The 23,017-nt window shown below is 42.4% G+C and overlaps 1 protein-coding gene across 2 annotated transcripts in view; it reads right to left on the bottom strand.

Moving 5' to 3' along the window:
• Nucleotides 1-8,039: 8,039 nt before the first annotated feature.
• The window catches only part of LOC122940413 (oocyte zinc finger protein XlCOF7.1-like), a 70,976-nt gene continuing 55,998 nt past the window's right edge, over nucleotides 8,040-23,017 (bottom strand). For both annotated transcript variants that reach the window (XM_044297084.1, XM_044297083.1), the window contains one exon: nucleotides 8,040-10,519. In XM_044297084.1, the coding sequence (XP_044153019.1) occupies nucleotides 8,487-10,519 (2,033 nt within the window). In that variant the 3' untranslated portion in view covers nucleotides 8,040-8,486. The remainder of the gene's footprint in view (nucleotides 10,520-23,017) is intronic.

Consider the following 23,017-nt stretch of genomic DNA (forward strand, 5'->3'; position numbering starts at 1 on the left):
ATTTATCTACAGGTACATTTTGGTCAGGGTGTACAGATTAAGAAGATATTTCTCTAAGAAGACAAGTAATGGCTTCTATGTAATTAGGCAATCCTAGCCTGGGTCACTTTTTGGGAGAACTTGCACATTAATGATGAAATGTGCCAAGTAAGACCAGAGATCACAGTTTTTTTTTTTTATGTTACAAATACTTATAGGGCTAGAACAAACCGGGTCTGGAATAGGCAGATTGTTATGTTTTTATATTACGCCATGGTTTTGTGCTTAACCAGCTATGGTTGAAAGATACACTACTGCCATAGATTTATGATGTGTCACGCAGACAGGCTTACTGTTATCAGTGGTAGCCCCTCTCTCTATTACTACCCCTGTGCTGTCCCATGCTCATTTAGAGGTAGGTGGAGAGTCCTTAAAAATGATTTTAGGGATTTAGGTCACAAGCTTAGGGTCAAGGACCTCAAACGCAGTGTTTTCCAAAATACTACCTGTACCACAAGCCACATTAGGGAGGTTAACAAGTGGCTCAAGAACTGGTGTAGGAAGGAAGGGTTTGAGTTCCTGGAGAACTGGGCCTTCTCTGTCGGCTACAGTCTCTATCGTAGGGATGGGCTGCACCTCAATAGGGAAAGGGCAGCTGTTTTGGGGGAGAAGATGGCTAGAAGGTTGGAGTAGTGTTTAAACTAGGGACTGGGGGGGGGGGTAATTACGTTATAGGAGCGGAAGATAGAGACCTGGGGCAAGGTAATAGAACTGGGGGAGGAATAGAAGGAGGGAGTAGAACAGTTCAGAAGGAAAGGTGAAGGGTAAAAAATATACATAAACCTCTTAATTGTATATATACTTATGCCAAAAGCCTGACTAATAAAACTAATGAACTGGAATTTGTGATGTGTAAGGAGGACTATGACATAGTGGGAATAACTGAGACATGGCTGGATAATAGCTATGACAGGGCAGTTAAGTACAGGTTTATAGTCTGTTTAGAAAGGATTGTCAAAACCGGAGAGGGAAAGTGGTCTGCCTGTATGTAAAGTCCTGTCTAAAGCCCACACTCAGGGAAGATATAAGTGAGGGACATGAACATGTGATATCACTGTAGGAAGAAATACATGGAGGAAAAACAAAAACAATAATAAATTACTAATAGGAGTTTATTATAAGCCACCTAATATACCAGAGTCCACAGAAAATCTACTACTAAATGAGATAGACAAGGCGGAAAATCAAAATGAGGTGGTTATTATGGGGGACTTCAACTACCCAGATATAGACTGGGAAACTGAAACCTGTACATCTCTTAAAGGAAACAGGTTCTTGGCAAACGCCAAAGACAATTACCTTTCCCAACTTGTTCTGGACCCAACTAGAGGGACGGCCACAATGGACTTAGTATTAACCAATAGACCTAACAGAACAACAGATGTGCAGGTTGGGGGACACCTGAGAAATAGTGACCATAAAGTAATAACCTTCCAATTGTCATTCAAAAGAGTGTTTCTTCAGGGAGGAACAAAAATACCAAACTTCAAAAAAGTAGAGGTCATAGGCCTAACTAACTAGGACAAAGTCCTCAAAAATAAAAATACAGCCACAAAATTGGATATTTTTAAAAGCATCCTAAATCTATTTGTGTGAGGTACATGTGACGACCTGGTGAAGAGTTATATGTGTATTGGTTTTGGGAGTAATTATGTTATGTTGTGTGACCTGGTTATGAAAAGACTGTCAGCAACCCTCCTTATCTCAGATTGTATTCTAAAGGAGCTCATAACAATGCCATTCTGGCCATGATCTTGCTAGGGCTGTCTGGAGCTATTAGCAGGTAGACTCCTGTGGTGTGGTGCAAACAGAATGTCTGGGGAGGGGAAGGGGGATGTGATGGGATATTATTTTTATCACAATTTCTGTATATACAGACGTGGACAAAATTGTTGGTACCCTTTGGTCAATGAAAGAAAAAGTCACAATGGTCACAGAAATAACTTTAATCTGACAAAAGTAATAATAAATTAAAATTCTATAAATGTTAACCAATGAAAGTCAGACATTGTTTTTCAACCATGCTTCAACAGAATTATGTAAAAAAATAAACTCATGAAACAGGCATGGACAAAAATGATGGTACCCCTAGAAAACACAGAACATAATGTGACCAAAGGGACATGTTAATTCAAGGTGTGTCCACTAATTAGCATCACAGGTGTCTACAACCTTGTAATCAGCCATTGGGCCTATATATATGGCTCCAGGTAATCACTGTGTTGTTTGGTGATATGGTGTGTACCACACTCGACATGGACCAGAGGAAGCAAAGGAAAGAGCTGTCTCAAGAGATCAGAAAGAAAATTATAGACAAGCATGTTAAAGGTAAAGGCTATAAGACCATCTCCAAGCAACTAGATGTTCCTGTGAGTACAGTTGCACATATTATTCATAAGTTTAAGATCCATGGGACTGTAGCCAACCTCCCTGGACGTGGCCGCAGGAGGAAAATTGATGACAAATCTAAGAGACGGATAATCCGAATGGTAACAAAAGAGCCTAGAAAGACTTCTAAAGAGATTCAAGGTGAACTTCATGCTCAAGGAACATCAGTGTCAGATCGCACCATCCGTCGTTGTTTGAGCCAAAGTGGACTACATGGGAGACGACCAAGGAGGACACCATTGTTGAAAACGAATCATAAAAAAGCAAGACTGGAATATGCCAAACTACATGTTGACAAGCCACAAAGCTTCTGGGAGAATGTCCTGTGGACAGATGAGACAAAAATCGAAGTTTTTGCCAAGGCACATCAGCTGTATGTTCACAGACGAAAAAATGAAGCATATCAAGAAAAGAACACTGTCCCTACTGTGAAACATGGAGGAGGCTCTGTTATGTTCTGGGGCTGCTTTGCTGCGTCTGGCACAGGGTGTCTTGAATCTGTGCAGGGTACAATGAAATCTCAAGACTATCAAGGAATTCTAGAGAGAAATGTACTAGCCAGTGTCAGAAAGCTTGGTCTCAGTCGCAGGTCATGGGTCTTGCAACAGGACAATGACCCAAAACACACCGCTAAAAACACCCAAGAATGGCTAAGAGGAAAAAATTGGACTATTCTAAAGTGGCCTTCTATGAGCCCTGACCTCAATCCTATTGAGCATCTTTGGAAGGAGCTGAAACATGCAGTCTGGAAAAGGCACCCTTCAAACCGGACACAACTGGAGCAGTTTGCTCATGAGGAGTGGGCCAAAATACCTGCTGAGAGGTGCAGATGTCTCATTGACAGTTACAGGAAGCGTTTGATTGCAGTGATTGCCTCAAAAGGTTGCGCAACAAAATATTAAGTTAGGGGTACCATCATTTTTGTCCATGCCTGTTTCATGAGTTTATTTTTTTACATAATTCTGTTGAAGCATGGTTGAAAAACAATGTCTGACTTTCATTGGTTAACATTTATAGAATTTTAATTTATTATTACTTTTGTCAGATTAAAGTTATTTCTGTGACCATTGTGACTTTTTCTTTCATTGACCAAAGGGTACCAACAATTTTGTCCACGTCTGTATGTTTGTGCAGTTGCTCAATAAAAGTACATTTTTGTTTCACCTACACTGAGTCTCAATAAGTGACTGAGGAAACTGTGAGATACAGATCAGCGGTTTGCAATATCTCCTCTGAGTAAGGAAGAATGCAGAGGCGGACATACTCTTCCTGAGTACTGGAGGTCCGTCACATTAGTGGCAGCAGTAGGATTGCTCTTCCTTGCCTAAGGAGACATTCAAACCCCCACAGGGACCAAGTTTTCTGCTGACACAGGAGAAGAAGCACAGTTGCCTTCGGCCATGGAAGCGCTGGCCCAGCTCCAGAATCCTGGTTCCGCCCAAGACATGCTGAGAAGGAGAGACGCTTTATGCCAGGAGATCTGGAGGGAGTATCTTTAATTGCAGCAGCACTATAGTGGCAAGGTCCTCCCTACATCTGAGGAACGATACAGGCAACAATGGGACTTGCATGTTTCTTTACTGGGAGAGCAGCCCCGGGAGGAATGTCTGTCAGAGATGGATGGGCTGCTCCGAATGGAACTAATGCTGGATGATGGGTTTTGAGCACTGCAGTGGTATGTCCCCCAATTGTGTCCATGGCTGGAGAACAATGACCCCACACAGGGCTATTACTTCGGCGGCCCGGGACTTATATTTGAGGCACTCCAGGAGGATCCACAATTTGGGAGTGCACAGGAGTAGAGAAGGGAGGACATACATGATTTTTTGCAGGCCTGGTACCTTCACCCTCCCTTTTGTGTGGAGTTCCCATCCCACACCACACGACGACGTGACACAAGTGGACCCATAGTGGGTCTCACTGGGTCTGCCATCCTTTAATTTGGGGGAGCTATGTGACGACATGGTGAAAAATTATATGTGTATTGGTGTTGGGTGTAATTATGTTATGTTGTGTGACCTGGTTATGAAAAGACTGTCAGCAACCCTCCTCCTCTCCCATTGTACTCTTAATGAGCTCAGAACAATGCCATTCTGGCCAGGATCTAGGGCTGTCTGGAGCTATTAGCAGGTGGACCCCTGTGGTGTGGTGCAGACTAAATGTCTGGGGAGGGGAAGGGGGATGTGATGGGATTTTAGTTTGATCTCATCACAATTTCTGTATATATGTTTGTGCAGTTGCTCAATAAAGTACATTTTTGATTTAACCAAAACAGAGTCCAGTGACTGGGGAAACTGGGAGCTACAGATCAGTGGTTTGCAATATCTCCCAAGTAAGGAAGAATGCAGAGGCGGACATCCTCTTCCTGAGTACTGGAGGTCTGTCACAGTACATACCTTATGGGAATAAAAGGTTAAGGAACAAGAAAAAAACTATGTTGATTAATAGAAATGTAAAGAAAGCAATAAATTGACAAAAAGAAAGCATTTAAATCACTAAAACACGAGGGTAACGAGGAAGCATTAAAAAACTACAAGGAAAAAATTTAATCTGTAAAAGACAAATAAAAGCAGCCAAACTAGAGACAGCGAGATTCATTGCCAAAGAGTAAAACTAACACAAAAATTTTCTTCAATTATATAAATGGTAAAAAGTATAAATCTGAAGGTGACAGGGGGTGTTCCACGGGATTGGCACAAAGCAAAATTGGTGCCAATATTCAAACAGGCCGGCAAGTTTTACATCTGTCGTGGGTAAACTGTTTGAAGGTTTTCTAAGAGATGCTATCTTGGAGTACCTCAATGAAAATAAGCAAATAACGCCATATCAGCATGGCTTCGTGAGGGATCGGTCATGTCAAACTAATTTAATCAGTTTCTATGAGGAGGTAAGTTCTAGACAGCGGCGAATCAATGGATGTCGTATATCTTGACTTCTCCAAAGCATTTGACACTGTACCGCATAATAGGTTGGTATATAAAATGAGAATGTTTGGACTGGGAGAAAATGTCTGTATATGGGTAAGTAACTGGCTCAGTGATAGAAAACAGAGGGTGGTTATTAATGGTACACACTCAGATTGGGTCACTGTCACTAGTGGAGCTCCTCACGGGTCAGTTTTGGGCCCCATTCTCTTCAATATATTTATTAATGATCTTTTAGAAGGCTTGTACAGTAAAATCTCAATTGTTGCAGATGAGACTAAACTGTGTAAAGTAATTGACACGGAAGAGGACAGTATACTACTACAGAGGGATCTGGATAGATTGCAGGCTTGGGTAGATATGTGGCAGATGAGGTTTAACACTGACAAATGTAAGGTTATGCACATGGGAAGGAATAATGAAAGTTACCAGTACATACTAAATGTTAAAATACTGGGTAACACTGGAAAAGGACCTAGGAATTTTAGTGAACAGCAAACTAAGTTGTAGAAACCAGTGTCAGGCAGCTGCTGCCAAGGGCAATTAGATAATGGGTTGCATGAAAATGGCCATAGATGCCCATGATGAGAACATAGTCCTGCCACTTCACAAGCCACTAGTCAGACCACACATGGAGTACTATGTACAGTTCTGGGCTCCTGTGAACAAGACAGACATAGAGCTGAAGAGGGTTCAGAGGAGGGCAACTAAAGTAATAACTGGAATAGGTGGACTACAGTACCCTAAAAGATTATCAAAATTAGGGTTATTACAACCCTTCAGAGACCTAGAGACATGGGAGGGATAGGTCTGCCCAACCCCCAGCTCTATAACAGAGCCATTCACTTATCCAGAGCGCTGGATTGGTTTCGCAAACCGTTACACAAATCTTGGGTCGAAATGGAATCTTCGACCTTCCAATTCTCATTTAGGACACTTTTGATTGGAGATACAGGTCACTCCACTCTCCTCTCTAGATCCAACCCGGTTATAAATTCTACACTTAAAGTATGGAACTGGTTTCAAAATTCTAGTTGGGGCTTTCCACTCCCATCTCCTCTGATTCAAGTGAGAGATTTAATAGATTTAGCCCCAGTAGAACTGAAACAAAGTCTCCCACAGTCGCTTAAAATGTCCCAAATCCCCATCCTGACATTCTTCAATGAAGAGGGTGGTCTAGTAAATAGAAAAGAAATTGCCAATTTGCTTTCCCTTTCCTAACTTCCTTCCTTCCTATATAGCCAAACATATCCCTCTCCAGGCCCTTTTAGACCCATCACGTGGTTTGAGGGATGGATCTGCAGCCAGTCTGTTAAAAAAATAAAATAACAATCTCACAAATATAAAAAAAACTCAATATACCTATCATGATGCCAAAATCTGCTTTTATAGGTTTATGGGAGAGGGATTTGAAAACCTCCTTCTCGTCACAAGACCTAACCAAGCTTTTCATTTCCCCACACAAATCATCATGGTGTGTACTCATACAGGAAAATGGATACAAAATACTTACAAGGTGGTACAAAACGCCTGATGTTACATCCAAATATGATTCCTCAAATCTGGATAGATGCTGGAGGTGTGGGGAGGAAAGGGGTGCCTTTTTCCACATCTGGTGGTCATGCCCCCTAATATTACTCTGGTGGGAAGAACTATTTAAAGGGTTTCTACCACCAGAAATACTGTTATGTAGCTGACTGACATGAGCAATGCGCTAATGTCAGCACTACATAACAGTATGTTTTTTACATTTCTCCCTGCAGCCGTTCTGATAAAATAAGCACTTTTATAATATGCTAATGAGCCTCTAGGTGCTATGTGGGTGTAAAATCAGCACCTAGAGGCTCTGTCCACTCACGCCCAGGTCCCCTGTTCTGCCCGCCCGGCTCCTCTTGATTGATGTCACGGTTCGCAGCATCGGCTGACGAAATTCCTCGCCTGCGCCGTTCACTTCTGTATTTGGCGCAGGCGCAGTGAGTGAAGGCCACTTCTCCTGCTGCCGGCTTCCTCACTGTGACGTAGTCGGCGCAGTGAGAAATCCGGCACCAGGAGAGCGGCCTTCACTCACTGCGTCTGCGCCGAATACAGAAGTGAACGGCGCAGGCGCTGGATTTCGTCAGCCAATGCTGCGAACCGTGACATCAATAGGAGGAGCGGGGCAGGCAGAACAGGGGACCTGGTCGGGATAAAGGGTGAGTAGACGGAGCCTCTAGGTGCTGATTTTACGGCAACATAGCACCTAGAGGCTCATTAGCAAATTAAAAAAGTGCCTATTTTTATCAGAACGGCTGCAGGGAGTAATGTAGTGCTGACATTAGCACATCGCTCATGTCAGTCAGCTACATAACAGTATTTCTGGTGGTAGAAACCCTTTTAAAGTGCAATAAAATATGCAAAACCTCTATTCCTTCCTATTATTCCTTCCACCTTCAGATTTAGCTTCTAATATTCCTCCCCTATTCCACATCCTTCTTATGGCTGGCTGCCTGCTCATTCCACGTTTCTGGCGGACAGCTGAACTTCTCATACAAGATCTATGGAAGGGGAAGGTCGATGCTTTGGATATATTTCTGGAATGTAATAATATTACAGGCTATAGCTACTAGAGAGGGGTCGTTGATTCAGGGAGTTATTCTGATTGCCTGATTGGAGTCGGGAAGAAATGTTTTCCCCTAAAGTAGGGAAAATTGGCTTCTACCTCACATTTTTTTTGTTGCATTCCTCTGGATCAACTTGCAGGACAACAGGCTGAACTGGATGGATAGATGTCTTTATTCAGCCTTATAAACTATGTTACATCTGTCATTCCACTGGACTACAGATAACTGTCCATTTACAAGTGTGAATGACGCCCCTTTTTCCACATGTCTGGACACCAGCTCTTCTGGGAATCCAGCTCTATTTTTTTGGACTTTCACATATAGGACCCTGTATTTGCAGTTTAACAGGAATCACAGGCAGGGTGGGAAACATTTTTTTTTATATTTTCTCTCACCATACATTTGTGTTTAGAGGAGATATATATAAATAAATAAAAAAAAACTTAGTTTCACTTTTAACTGGATCTGTCCTTTGATTACCAATATTCATTCAATACAGGAGACTATGTTTGTTTGGGGAGCTCTCACAGCAGTCCTAATCATTGCTCCAAAATGGCTTCTCCCCTGTGTGAATTCTCTGATGTTTAACAAGAACTGAATTCATCTTAAAACATTTCCCACATTTTGAACATGAAAATGGCTTCTCTCCTGTGTGATTTCTCTGATGTCTAACAAGAGCTGATTTATGCTTAAAAAAATTCCCACATTCTGAACATGAAAATGGCTTCTCCACCATGTGAATTCTCTGATGTGTATCAAGATTTGATTTACGGTTAAAACATTTCCCACATTCTGAACATGAAAATGGCTTCTCCCCTGTGTGAATTTTCTGATGTGTAACAAGAGGTGATTTCTGATTAAAACATTTCCCACATTCTGAACATGAAAATGGCTTCTCCCCTGTGTGAACTCTCTGATGTCTAACAATATCTGATTTATTGTGAAAACATTTTCCACATTCTGAACATGAAAATGGCTTCTCCCCTGTGTGAATTTTCTGATGTGTATCAAGATGTGATTTACTTTTAAAACATTTCCCACATTCTGAACATGAAAATGGCTTCTCTCCTGTGTGATTTCTCTGATGTGCAACAAGACCTGATTTACGGTTAAAACATTTCCCACATTCTGAACATGAAAATTGCTTCTCTCCTGTGTGATTTTTCTGATGTCTAACAAGAGCTGATTTATGCTTAAACAAATTCCCACATTCTGAACATGAGAATGGCTTCTCCACTGTGTGAATTCTCTGATGTGTATCAAGATTTGATTTACGGTTAAAACATTTCCCACATTCTGAACATGAAAATGGCTTCTCCCCTGTGTGAATTTTCTGATGTGTAACAAGAGGCGATTTCATCTTAAAACATTTCCCACATTCTGAACATGAAAATGGCTTCTCTCTTGTGTGAACTCTCTGATGTCTAACAATATCTGATTTATTGTAAAAACATTTCCCACATTCTGGACATGAAAATGGTTTCTCCCCTGTGTGAATTTTCAGATGTGTAACAAGGGGTGATTTCTGATTAAAACATTTCCCACATTCTGAACATGAAAATGGCTTCTCCCCTGTGTGAACTCTCTGATGTCTAACAATATCCGATTTATTGTGAAAACATTTTCCACATTCTGAACATGAAAATGGCTTCTCCCCTGTGTGAATTTTCTGATGTGTATCAAGATGTGATTTACTTTTAAAACATTTACCACATTCTGAACATGAAAATGGCTTCTCTCCTGTGTGATTTCTCTGATGTGCAACAAGACCTGATTTACGGTTAAAACATTTCCCACATTCTGAACATGAAAATCGCTTCTCTCCTGTGTGATTTTTCTGATGTCTAACAAGAGCTGATTTATGCTTAAAAAAATTCCCACATTCTGAACATGAGAATGGCTTCTCCACCGTGTGAATTCTCTGATGTGTATCAAGATTTGATTTACGGTTAAAACATTTCCCACATTCTGAACATGAAAATGGCTTCTCCCCTGTGTGAACGCTCTGATGTCTAACAATATCTGATTTATTGTGAAAACATTTCCCACATTCTGAACATGAAAATGGCTTCTCCCCTGTGTGAACGCTCTGATGTCTAACAATATCTGATTTATTGTGAAAACATTTCCCACATTCTGAACATGAAAATGGCTTCTCCCCTGTGTGAATTTTCTGATGTGTATCAAGATCTGATTTACGGTTAAAACATTTCCCACATTCTGAACATGAAAATGGCTTCTCTCCTGTTTCATTTCTCTGATGTATAACAATAGCTAATTTATGCTTAAAACGCTTCCCCCATTCTGAACTTGAAAATGGCTTCCCTCTTACGTGAGCTGTTTGATGTTTAACACCTCTCCTGTGACTTTTATTCTGTGTTGCAGTCTGTGATGTATCAGAAGATTGGACCTGTTTAAAAGAATCAAATGATACATTGTTGCTGTGATTGGATGAGGGTATATCTTGTATATCGGCATGCTCTTCTAATGTATCTCGTGTGATGCCACAATCTTCTACTTTAAAATCTGAAGATACCAGATGTTTCTCCAAGTTCCTGGCACAGTCATCTGCCAAGAATAAAATACATTTTATTATTGATAAATAACATTAAAATTGTATAGAAATTGTACAACTTTTCCAATAAATAAAAAATCCACAGAAATTACAAGGCATGGCACAAAATTCAAGTATCAATTAACTAAAACTGTATTTCTGGTGGTAGAAACCCTTTAAATAGTCCACAATCTAATAGTAGACCGAGGGGCATAACAAAAAAATGCTGGCTCCCACATTGAGCAACTTCCCTGCTACCCCACCCAGTCAGTCATTTAAAAGATATATAAATAAAACATTTCCTAGTTCTGGACAAAAGGAGACAAATCCCCTCTTAGTGCCTCACACAATGGTTATCTCCCCTCAGTGTCCCTTTCACCGTGGAATTCCCCCTTAGTGCCCTCTTTACAGTACTGAGTGCCCCCCACTCAGTAGAATGTTCCCTTGATGTGTCCACACAGCAGTTATGCCCCCTAAGTGCCCCCACACAGTAGTTATGCCCCCTTTGTGCACCTCCTGCAGTAGTGCTATCCCTTAGTGTCCTCTTTACATCAGTGAAGCTCCTGTACTGTGTATAAAGTTGAAAAAGTAATACCGAGCACATCATGCTCTTCCCAGCAGCAGGCAATTATCTGGTGTTCAGTGGTAAGACTTTTTTATATGACCTCTTAAGGCTACAATCACATGTGAAAAAAAAAAATATAAAAAACAGACACACTTAGTTTTTCATGGCCATTTTTCTACCATTTTTTGCATCCCTTGCTTGGTCATCCGGACGTTTTACACTAATTTTTTATTATTTGATGATGATTTTTATTTGCTTTATTTATTTAATTACCAACCCCTGCAGTATACATAATGTCCCCCATAGTGGACCCAGTTAGTAATAATGTTCCCCAGGGTGGCCCCCATCAATAATAATTAATAATGTTAATAATGTGCAGGGTTTTGGTTTTATGGGGAAACAAAAAAAATAAAAAATTACTCCTCTCATCCACTTGCACGCGTAGAGAAAAGTCGCTCTTCATTTGGTGCTAAAGGACCTACACTCTCGGTGGGATGATGTCACCATTCGCTCCTAAGCAATAATGCTGGGAGAGCATGGTGATGTCATCACGTTGGTAGCACAGGTTATTCAGCACCAAGAGAGACTGCCTTGTGGGGGATAAGGCAATTTATTTTTACCCCTAAAAGGCCATTTTCCACTAGAGTACCCATTTTAAAAAAAGCCATTACATGGATGCACTCCCGTCTAAATGCCCATCAAAAATAGTCCCATTGATTTAAATGGGGTCCATCTGGCTGTGAAAACGGCCACAAATAGGATCTATTTTTTACAACCACTATTCACTCGCTGTCACAGGCCCTCATGTGACAGATGTCAGGAAGACTGTCTGATTGTGGAGGAATCTAACTGCCTCTTTGATTACTCCTGAGTCTGTGTTAATTTTGTTAATGACCACATCCCTTGCTTCAGGTGTAGCTTGTGGTCATCACTTCTACACTATATATATTGACCCCACCCTTCAGACTATGCGGTAGATAGATTTATTTGGTTGTTGAAAGAGCCGGTGTGTGGTCCTCTCTGAGTTCCTGTTCATCCATCTACTACAGAAGTTAGTGTGTCAGGCTTCCAGGTTCCAGTGTATGGGCACTTCTACCTTCAAGGGGTGCCCATACGGATAGGAGTCAGGGCCAGGAGTAGGGTTCTCAAGGAGGTGACCCTTTCCTTCCCTAGTGTTGAGGCCTAGTGGCTTTTCCCTTCCCTCCTGGTTTTCGGTGTGGTGTATTACCCTGTACCTTATCCGTGACATTATCTACCGCCATAACTGCCATTTTTTGTTCAGGCCAGTGCAACTATGGATTTTATGTTTGCAATAGTCGAACAGATGCAGGGTCTGTCTATGGAGGTAGCAGACCTCCGCGCAACAGTCTTGCAGATTCAGAGACCACAGGCGGCTAGTTCCAGTGGTGGGTACCAGGCCTGCCCTGAACCTAAGGTTGCTTTCCCGGACAGATTTTCGGGGGGTAGTGACAATTTAATCCGGTTCAGGGAGTCATGCAAATTATACTTTAAGCTGCGTCCATACTCTTCTGGGGATGAGTGTTGACGTGTGGGTATGATCATTTCATTGCTTAACCACTTTAACCCCGCTAGCTAAAACCCCCTTAATGACAAGGCCACTTTTTACACTTCTGCACTACACTACTTTCACCGTTTATTTCTCGGTCATGCAACTTACCACCCAAATGAATTTTACCTCCTTTTCTTCTCACTAATAGAGCTTTCATTTGGTGGTATTTTATTGCTGCTGACATTTTTACTTTTTTGTTATTAATCAAAATTTAACGATTTTTTTGCAAAAAAATGACATTTTTCACTTTCAGCTGTAAAATTTTGCAAAAAAAACGACATCCATATATAAATTTTTCGCTAAATTTATTGTACTACATGTCTTTGATAAAAAACAAATGTTTGGGCAAAAAAAAAAAAATGGTTTGGGTAAAAGTTATAGCGTTTACAAACTAAGGTACAAAAATGTGAATTTCCGCTTTTTGAAACAGCTCTGACTTTCTGAGCACCTGTCATGTTTCCTGAGGTTCTACAATGCCCAAACAGTAGAAAAACCCCACAAATGACCCCATTTCGGAAAGTAGACACCCTAAGGTATTCGCTGATGGGCATAGTGAGTTCATAGAACTTTTTATTTTTTGTCACAAGTTAGCGGAAAATGATGATTTTTATTCTTATAAAGTCTCATATTCCACTAACTTGCGACAAAAAATAAAAAATTCTAGGAACTCGCCATGCCCCTCACCGAATACCTTGGGGTGTCTTCTTTCCAAAATGGGGTCACTTGTGGCGTAGTTATACTGCACTGGCAATTTAGGGGCCCATATGTGTGAGAAGTACTTTGCAATCAAAATGTGTAAAAAATGCCTGCAAAATCCGAAAGGTGCACTTTGGAATATGTGCCCCTTTGCCCACCTTGGCTCCAATAAAGTGTCACACATCTGGTAGCGCCGTACTCAGGAGAAGTTGGGGAATGTGTTTTGGGGTGTCATTTTACATATACCCATGCTGGGTGAGAGAAATATCTTGGCAAAAGACAACTTTTCCCATTTTTTTATACAAAGTTGGCATTTGACCAAGATATTTATCTCACCCAGCATGGGTATATGTAAAATGACACCCCAAAACACATTCCCCAACTTCTCCTGAGTACGGCGATACCACATGTGTGACACTTTTTTGCAGCCTAGATGCGCAAAGCGGCCCAAATTCCTTTTAGGAGGGCATTTTTAGACATTTGGATCCCAGACTTCTTCTCACGCTTTCGGGCCCCTAACATGCCAGGGCAGTATAAATACCCCACATGTGACCCCATTTTGGAAAGAAGACACCCCAAGGTATTCCGTGAGGGGCATGGCGAGTTCCTAGAATTTTTTATTTTTTTGGCACAAGTTAGCGGAAATTGTTTTTTTTTTTTGTATTTTCTCACAAAGTCTCCCTTTCCGCTAACTTGGGACAAAAATTTCAATCTTTCATGGACTCAATATGCCCCTCACGGAATACCTTGGGGTGTCTTCTTTCCGAAATGGGGTCACATGTGGGGTATTTACACTGCCCTGGCATTTTAGGGCCCTAAAGCGTGAGAAGAAGTCTGTAATATAAATGTCTAAAAAAATGTACGCATTTGGATTCCGTGAGGGGTATGGTGAGTTCATGTGAGATTTTATTTTTTGACACAAGTTAGTGGAATATGAGACTTTGTAAGAAAAAACAAAAACAAAAACAAACAAAAAATTTCCGCTAACTTGGGCCCAAAAGAATGTCTGAATGGAGACTTACAGGGGGTGATCAATGACAGGGGGGTGATCAGGGAGTCTATATGGGGTGATAACCCCCCTGTCATTGATCACCCCCCTGTCATTGATCACCCCCCTGTAATGCTCCATTCAGAAGTCCGTATGATTTTTTACGGATACATGGATCGGATCCGCAAAACACATGCGGACGTCTGAGTGGAGCCTTACAGGGGGGTGATCAATGACGGAGGTGATCAGGGAGTCTATATGGGTGATCACGCCTCTGTCATTGATCACCCCCCTGTAAGGCTCCATTCAGACGTCCGTATGATTTTTACGGATCCACTGATACATGGATCGGATCCGCAAAACACATGCGGACCTCTGAATGGAGCCTTACAGGGGGGTGATCAATGACAGAGGGGTGATTACCCATATAGACTCCCTGATCACCTCCGTCATTGATCACCCCCCTGTAAGGCTCCATTCAGACGTCCGCATGTGTTTTGCGGATCCGATCCATGTATCAGTGGATCCGTAAAAATCATACGGACGTCTGAATAGAGCCTTACAGGGGGGTGATCAATGACAGGGGGGTGATCAATGACAGGGAAGTGATCAGGAAGTCTATATGCGTGATCACCCCCTTGTCATTGATCACCCCCCTGTAAGGCTCCATTCAGAGGTCCCCATGTGTTTTGCGGATCCGATCCATGTATCAGTGGATCCGTAAAAATCATACGGACGTCTGAATGGAGCCTTACAGGGGGGTGATCAATGACAGGGAAGTCTATATGCGTGATCACCCCCTTGTCATTGATCACCCCCCTGTAAGGCTCCATTCAGACGTCCGCATGTGTTTTGCGGATCCGATCCATGTATCAGTGGATCCGTAAAAATCATACGGACCTCTGAATGGAGCCTTACAGGGGGGTGATCAATGACGGAGGTGATCAGGGAGTCTATATGGGTGATCACCCCTCTGTCATTGATCACCCCCCTGTAAGGCTCCATTCAGAGGTCCGCATGTGTTTTGCGGATCCGATCCATGTATCAGTGGATCCGTAAAAATCATACGGACCTCTGAATGGAGCCTTACAGGGGGGTGATCAATGACAGGGGGGTGATCAATGACAGGGGGGTGATCAGGGAGTCTATATGGGGTGATCAGGGGTGATCAGTGGTTCATAAAGGGTTAATAAGTGACAGGGGGGGGTTTGTAGTGTAGTGTAGTGGTGTTTGGTGCTACTTTACAGAGCTGCCTGTGTCCTCTGGTGGTCGATCCAAACAAAAGGGACCACCAGAGGACCAGGTAGCGGGTATATTAAACGCTGTTATCAAAACAGCATCTAATATATCTGTTAGGGGTTAAAAAAATCACATCTCCAGCCTGCCAGCGAGCGATCGCCGCTGGCAGGCTGGAGATCCACTCGCTTACCTTCCGTTCCTGTGAGCGCGCGCGCCTGTGTGCGCGCGTTCACAGGAAATCTCGGCTATCGCGAGATGAGGAGTAGATCAACCACCTTCCGGACGCATCCGTGCGTTAGGCGGTCCGGAGGTGGTTAAAGAGGACGCCCAGTCTTGGGCTTTTTCTCTGCCGACCGGATCACCGTCCCTTCAGTCGGTAGATTAATTTTTTAGAGCCTTGGGTCTTATTTACGATGACCCGGAACGGATCTCTCAGACCGAAACCAAATTACGTGGTTTATGGCAGGGAGGGCGCTCCTCTATAGCTGTGAATTTAGGAGATGGGCTACTGATACTAAATGGAATGATCCAGTCATTGTAAGCAGCTATGTCCTATGCTGTAGATGCCTGAGGGAGAGATCTAGGGGTCCTCACCCTCAAGACGTACTGTCAAATAAGGGGGTGGCTTCCTTTGACACTCATGCAAAAGAGACACCTGTGGTTGCGCCTTTTGAGGAGCCCATGCAGTTAGGGGGAGCTACTCCTGGGACTGCTAGCAAGAGCTTTGATCATATGAAGGGAGTGTTTTTGTTTTCGAAAGAAAAGGACATTTTGTGAATATTTGTCCTTACATTCAACGTCAAGGTGAAATCAAGAGGAAAACGCTTAATCCTCAAATAACTGTTGGTGGTGTGGGTGGGGATCCAGAAAATTTACTTTTGTAATTTACTGAGAGTACCCAATTTCTCCTGTCTGCCGAAGTAGCCTAGAGTCCAAAACAGTTGAAATACAGCTATTTATCGATAGTGGGGCAGGGGTTAACTTGATTGAAGGACAGTTTGTTTGCATTCATGGGTTGACTACTAGTGCATTAGAGAAAAGTATTTCTGTCTTTGCAATTGATTCTACACCTCTTACCCAAAAGTGCTTGTCGCAGGTGGTGAATGACATCCATTTAAGAGTGGGTGATTTCCATCAGGAATCAATCTCATGTTATGTGTTGGAGGGTCTTCCTGCTCCGATGGTTTTGGCCTTGCAATGGTTAAGCAAACATAACCCTACCTTCGACTAGCAAGCGAGACAGATTCTCGATTGGAGTGAATTTGGCATGGACAACTGCCTTAATACGTCATTCTCTGTGGTCTCCACTAAAACTGTACCCTCATTCATTTCAGAATTTTCTGATGTATTTTTTGAGAGTTGTAACCAGGAGTTACCTCCGCACCGGGAGTACGATTGTCCCGTCAATATTATTCCCAGAGCTAAACTGCCCAAATCTCGGTTTTATAATCTTTCGGAACCCGAAAGAAAGGCTATGCGAGAGTGTATAACTGAGAGCTTGGCGAAGGGACATTTCAGACTATCCAAATCCCCAGTGGCTGCTTAGGCCAAGTGGTACCCTTAGGCCAAGTCTGGAGTTCCGTGAGCTCAACCATATTACTGTCCGTGATCCTTACCCCCTTACTTTGATTCTGGATTTGTTTGGTCAAATTGTCGGTGCCAAGGTGTTCTCTAAATTGGATCTGAGGGCACATAATTTGGTAAGGATCAAGGAGGGGGGTGAGTAGAAGACGGCTTTTAATATCCCTGAGGGTCATATTGAGAATCTGGTCATGCCTTTTGGGTTAACCAATGCTCCAGCGGTTTTTAAACACTTTGTCAATGACATCTTTCATCATCTGGTGGCGAGATTTGTTGTTGTATATCTGGATGACATACTATATTATCATATGAGAGAGGTGTTACAGATCTTAAGGGAGAATAAGTTGTATGTTGAGATGGAAAAGTGTGTTTTTGCTGTTCAGGAAGTGCAATTCCTGGGTTACCTGCTCTCATCCTCAGGTTTTTTTATGGATCTGGAGAAAGTCTGTGCGGTGTTAGACTGGGATCGACCCGAAAATCTGAAAGCGCTTATGTGGTTTTTGCGAATCCCCAAATACTACCGTAAATTAATCTTTAACTATTTGACTGTAGTTAAACCTTTAACAGACATGACTAGGAAGGGTGCCGATTTCTCTGTTTGGTCTGAAGCGGCATTACAAGCCTTTTCTGCTGTGAAGGAATGTTTTGCTTCAGCCCCCATTCTGGTACAACCGGATATGTCTGAGGTAGGGATGGGAGCAGTTTTGTCGCAGGGTTCTTCACCTAGTAAATGGCACCCATGTGCTTTTTTGTCTAAAAACTCTCGACTGCTGAAATAAATTATGATGTGGGTAATAGAGAATTGCTGGCCATTAAGTTGGCGGTAGACGGTAGCTTCATTTGGTTGTTTGAAGAGCTGGTGTGTGGTCGTCTCAGAGTTCCTGTTCATCCATCTACTACAAAAGTTAGTGTGTCACTTGTTTATGTTTTGTCTTCCCTCCCTTTGTTGGTTGCTACTAGGCCTCAGGGAGACGCTTGTTCCCTCATCTGGGAAGGAACGGTTTGTCTCAGCCCTGCCAATATCTTTAGGGCTCTTCAGGGTCTCCAGGGCTTCCTGGTTCCAGTGTATGCGCACTTCTACCTTCAATGGTTAATGTGAGTAAGGGCCAGGAGTAGGGTTCTCTAGGAGGTGATCCTTTCCTATTCTAGCGTTGAGCCCTGGTGGATTTCCCCTTCCCTCCTGGTTTTCAGTGTGGTGTTTCACCCTGTACCTCATCTGTGACACTCCTAAAAAAAAATGGCCATCTGAATAGCAGCATTGAGTTCAATTCATTCTAAAAACAGTTGTGTGCAATTTTTCATAGTTGTGTGAATGTAGCCTTATCCTGCAGCCTTTCCCAATTACACAAACTACATATAGCGCCAAAGAATAATCCTGTGACTCAAACCTCCTCACTGCAGCCAGGACACTGTGCACACCAAGGTCTCTCCAAATCTCAGTCCTGTCACTCTCAAGTAAACAAACTGCATGGTCCACACCATAACATCTTCATTTTTTCATGCATTTATATTAAAGGGGTTGCCTATTCTGAGACAATAGAAGCAATTCGCTAGGTTATGCCACTATTGTCTGGTAGGTGCGGGTCCCACGGCTGGGACCCACACCTATCTCCTAAACGGAGCCCTGAAAGTGGTGGAGGATGCACTGTGCATACGAAGCACTGGCTCTGCACTGGTGTGGCTATATCAGTCAAGCCCATAGAAGTGAATCGAAACAGGGGCCGGTCATGCACAGTGCGCTCCTATTCACTTCTATGGGGAGAGAGCTTGGTGGTGGCCCGACGAGAGTCCTCCAGCCACCACTTTGGCCCGCTCCATTCTCGATATAGGTGCAGGTCCAAGCGGTTGGACCCGCACTTATTAAACAATGGGGACATATAGTGATATGCCCCCATTGTCTAAGATGCGACAACTCCTTTAAGTGCTTGTGATTCATCTATACTGTACACACCATCCAAAGATTATGAAAAGTATATCACTAGAGAAAGACCAATTTATGGAAATACATTTCAGGTGTAAGTCTGAAGAATTAGTCAGAAAAGAGAACAAATAAATTTGACCAGAATCGAATCTGCTCCCATTGGCCTGAAAATCTGTGCATGGCTCTCTGGCAGATCTACTCCTTGGCATCAGGTGTGTGACGATGCCACCTGTCACACTGAATACCCTGCACTGGAGGCTGGACAAGACAGTACACATATCAAACTGGACCAGTTCCAGCCACTGTTCCAATCTCCCTCCCAGAGGTCCATGGAGTCAGGGGACAGTCTATGTGCAGAAGAAAGGGCACAGTCCAGGTACTACTGAACTCGGTTGTTCAGGCAATGCTTATCCTTTTGCGGATATGCGTCAGGTTGGCACAGCACTTAAAAAAAACTCCCATCACATTAAGAAAACTAAATGGACTGCTGCTGCTGTGCCTTCTGAGACTTATTGTCGGGGTAGCACAACCAGAGAGGGCTGGAGGTCTCTGACTCAGCCAGGTTGGAGATGGGACTCCTGGACAGAAAAACAGGTGACAGGTATCAGTTAAACATTCTCTCCTTTTTGCTTTGATTGCAATGATCTAAAAGTATCGCTATTTAGTAGTCATCACTTTGCTTGATGCTAACCACATGCTTGTCAGCATGTAGGCAACCAAGCATGCAGTTTGTGATGCTCACCAGCATGCCTGAGGACCCAGTTCTTTAAGACCCCACTGCAATGGTTGGTCATGGCCAATGACATCGTCGTCAACATCATCATCAGCATATCTATCATACTGAGCGCCAACCTCCTTCCCTAGCTGTGCCTAGGAAAACTCCCTGTACCACAAACTTCTCCTCCTCCTTTCCACAACTTCGTCCGTCCAGGTTCCTATCAGCTACAGGATCCCCTGAAAGCTGTGGGGGTTGTGGTTTTTCCTCTAGTCCTTGTTGCATCAGCGTGAGCATTTGTTCAAAAATAAATATCAGTGTGATGCCATGTTAATGCTTGTCCCTACTCTGGTGGCCTCTTCGAAGGGGTTGAGTATGCGACACATGTCCCTGATAAGCTGCCACTGCCGGAGCTCAAATGCATCATGTAAATCATGAATCTCTTTACACTGCTCATAACAACGCTTCATCATATGTAAGGTGGAATTCAAACTGTACAGAGGCAGACCATTTTGTCACTTCACATTCAGAAGAGCCTTTTGAGCCACATAAGAATGGCTGGACAGTCCCCTGGACATAACCAAAACCATCTGCAAGCCACGTTACTTTTATTTCACCAAATTAAATGCAGCCACAATGTTCCTGCCATTGTCAATAACCACGTTGTCCAGTTGTAGATGGAGTTGAGAAATCCAGCAGGAAACTTGCTGCTTGATGCAGATTGCCAACTGATCAATTTAGCTTCTCTCGCCCAAGCTCATCAGTTTTAAAGAGGACCTTTCAGTTTTTTTTGTTGTTTAGATAAATACTTTTCCTAGCAGTGTAAGCTGACCCACCCTGCTGATACTGCCATCCTGCCTGTTTTTTTTCTTCAAATATCGCTCCTGCTGTGCCCCCTGCAGTTTTTTCACTCAGTAAGATAACCACTTCCCGTCTGGGCCATTTGCCCCCTTCCTGACCAGGCCTAATTTTGCAAATCTGACATATCTCACTTTATGTGGTAATAACTTTGGAACGCCTTTACTTATCCAAGTCATTCAGAGACTGTTTTCTCATGACACATTGTACTTCATGATAGTCATAAATTTGAGTCAATATATTTCACCTTTATTTATGAAAAAGTCCCCAATTTACCCAAAATTTAAAAAAATTTGCAATTTTCTAAATTTCTATTTCTCTGCTTTTAAAACAGAAAGTGATACCTCATAAAATATTTATTACTTAACATTCCCCATATGTCTACTTTATGTTGGCATCATTTTGGAAATGTTATTTTATTTTTTTAGGACGTTAGAAGGCTTAGAAATTTAGAAGCAATTCTTTACATTTTTAAGAAAATTGCCAAAACACACTTTTTAAGGACCAGTTCAGGTCTAAAGTCATTTTGTGGGGCTTACATACTGGATACCCCCATAAATGACCCCATTGTAGAAACTACACCCCTCAAGTTACTTAAAACCGATTTTACAAACTTTGTTAACCCTTTAGGCATTCAACAAGAATTGAAGGAAAATGGAGATCAAATTTTTAAATTTCACTTTTTTGGCAGATTTTCCAATTTAATCCAATTTTTTCTTTAACACGTCGATGGTTAACAGCCAAACCAAACTCTATATTTATTACCCAGATTCTGTGGTTTACAGAAACACCTCACATGTGGTCATAAACTGCTGTATGGGCACACGGCAGGGAGCAGAAGAAAAGGAGCACCACATGGTTTTTAGATGCCATGTCCCATTTGAAGACCCCTGATGCACCCTTACAGTAGAAGCTTCCAAGAAGTGACCCCATTTTGGAAACTAGGGGATAAGGTACCAGTTTTATTGGTACCATTTTTGGGTACATATGATTTTTTGATCGTTCATTATAACACTTTATGGGCAGTGACCAAAAAATTAGTTGTTTTAGCACAGTTTTTATTTATTTATTTTTACAGCGTTCACCTGAGGGGTTCGGTCAAGTGACATTTTTAGAGAGCAGATCGTTACGGATGTATATGTATACTTTTTCTTATTTATTTAAGTTTTACACAATAATGAGCATTTTTGAAACAAAAAAATTATGTTTTAATGTGTCCATGTTCTAAGAGCTATAGTTTTTTTATTTTTTGAGAAATTTCTTATGTAGGGGCTCATTTTTTGCGGGATGAAGTGACGGTTTTATTGGTACCATTTTGTGGGACATACGCCTTTTTGATCACTTGGTGTTGCACTTTTTGTGATTTAAGGTGACAAAAATTGCTTTTTTTGTCAGGTAATTTATTTTTATGGTGTTTATCGGACTGTGTCTATCATGTGATATAGTTATAGAGCCGACCGTCACGGACGCGGCAATACCAAATATGTCTATTTTATTTAATGTTTTCTATTTTTAACATTTTTATTTATTCCTTACTTGGGAGATTTTTTTTTTTTCACATTTGAAACCTTTTTATTTTACACTTTTCGTCCCCCATAAGTTCATACTGTCACTGCCAGTTCTGTGAGAAGATTTGGCAGACGTTCTTCTCTACCTCTTGTATGACGTTCTTTGTTTTGGTTTCACTTTGTCATCTCCTTTCCTTCTGCCAGGTGTCACTTATTTAGACTAATCGTCTTCCTTCATATTCCATCCCATACTGCCTCACTTTGCGGTTTATACTACTTCCTGGATGAAGGGTTCACTGCTAGAGGCTGCTGCTGTTTGCTCAGATAAGTCTTTTCCTTTATTGTGTTTCCTTGCTGGCTTGATTCTAGGCGACCCTGACTCCATCCGTATTCAGTGCAGGGAGCTGGTGGTCGTGTCCCCTCACTATTATAGGGTTTTCAGGTGTCACACAGTCTTAGGTACGTGGGCATGCAATTGTCTACCATTGAGACCCTTGCATGTGTGTAGCAGTCAGGGAGAGCTCTTAGAGTTTTAAAGGGTTCACCTATATGCTCCGTAGTTTGGGATCAAGCCAGTCGGTCGTTTATTTATAAGTTCCAGCTATCTGCAACTTCATCCGTGACACATACAAGACCTCTAGGGGACATTTACTTCACTTATTTTTTTTTCACTGTTGATTTCTCCTGTAACTGGGGCTGACATAGTAGCCCCAGTTACAGGAGAAATACACCCCCCAGAGAGGCTGTACAGCGCAATACATCGCTTTACAGCCTCAGCGCAGGGCTGATCGAGGTCTCTGAAAGACCTCACACAGCAACTGCACTCTCCGGTCCCGGCGATCACATGAAAGCCGGGCCGGAACAGGAAGCG

The sequence above is a fragment of the Bufo gargarizans genome, chromosome 6 (assembly GCF_014858855.1).
Source record: "Bufo gargarizans isolate SCDJY-AF-19 chromosome 6, ASM1485885v1, whole genome shotgun sequence".
Taxonomy (NCBI): Eukaryota; Metazoa; Chordata; class Amphibia; order Anura; family Bufonidae; genus Bufo; species Bufo gargarizans.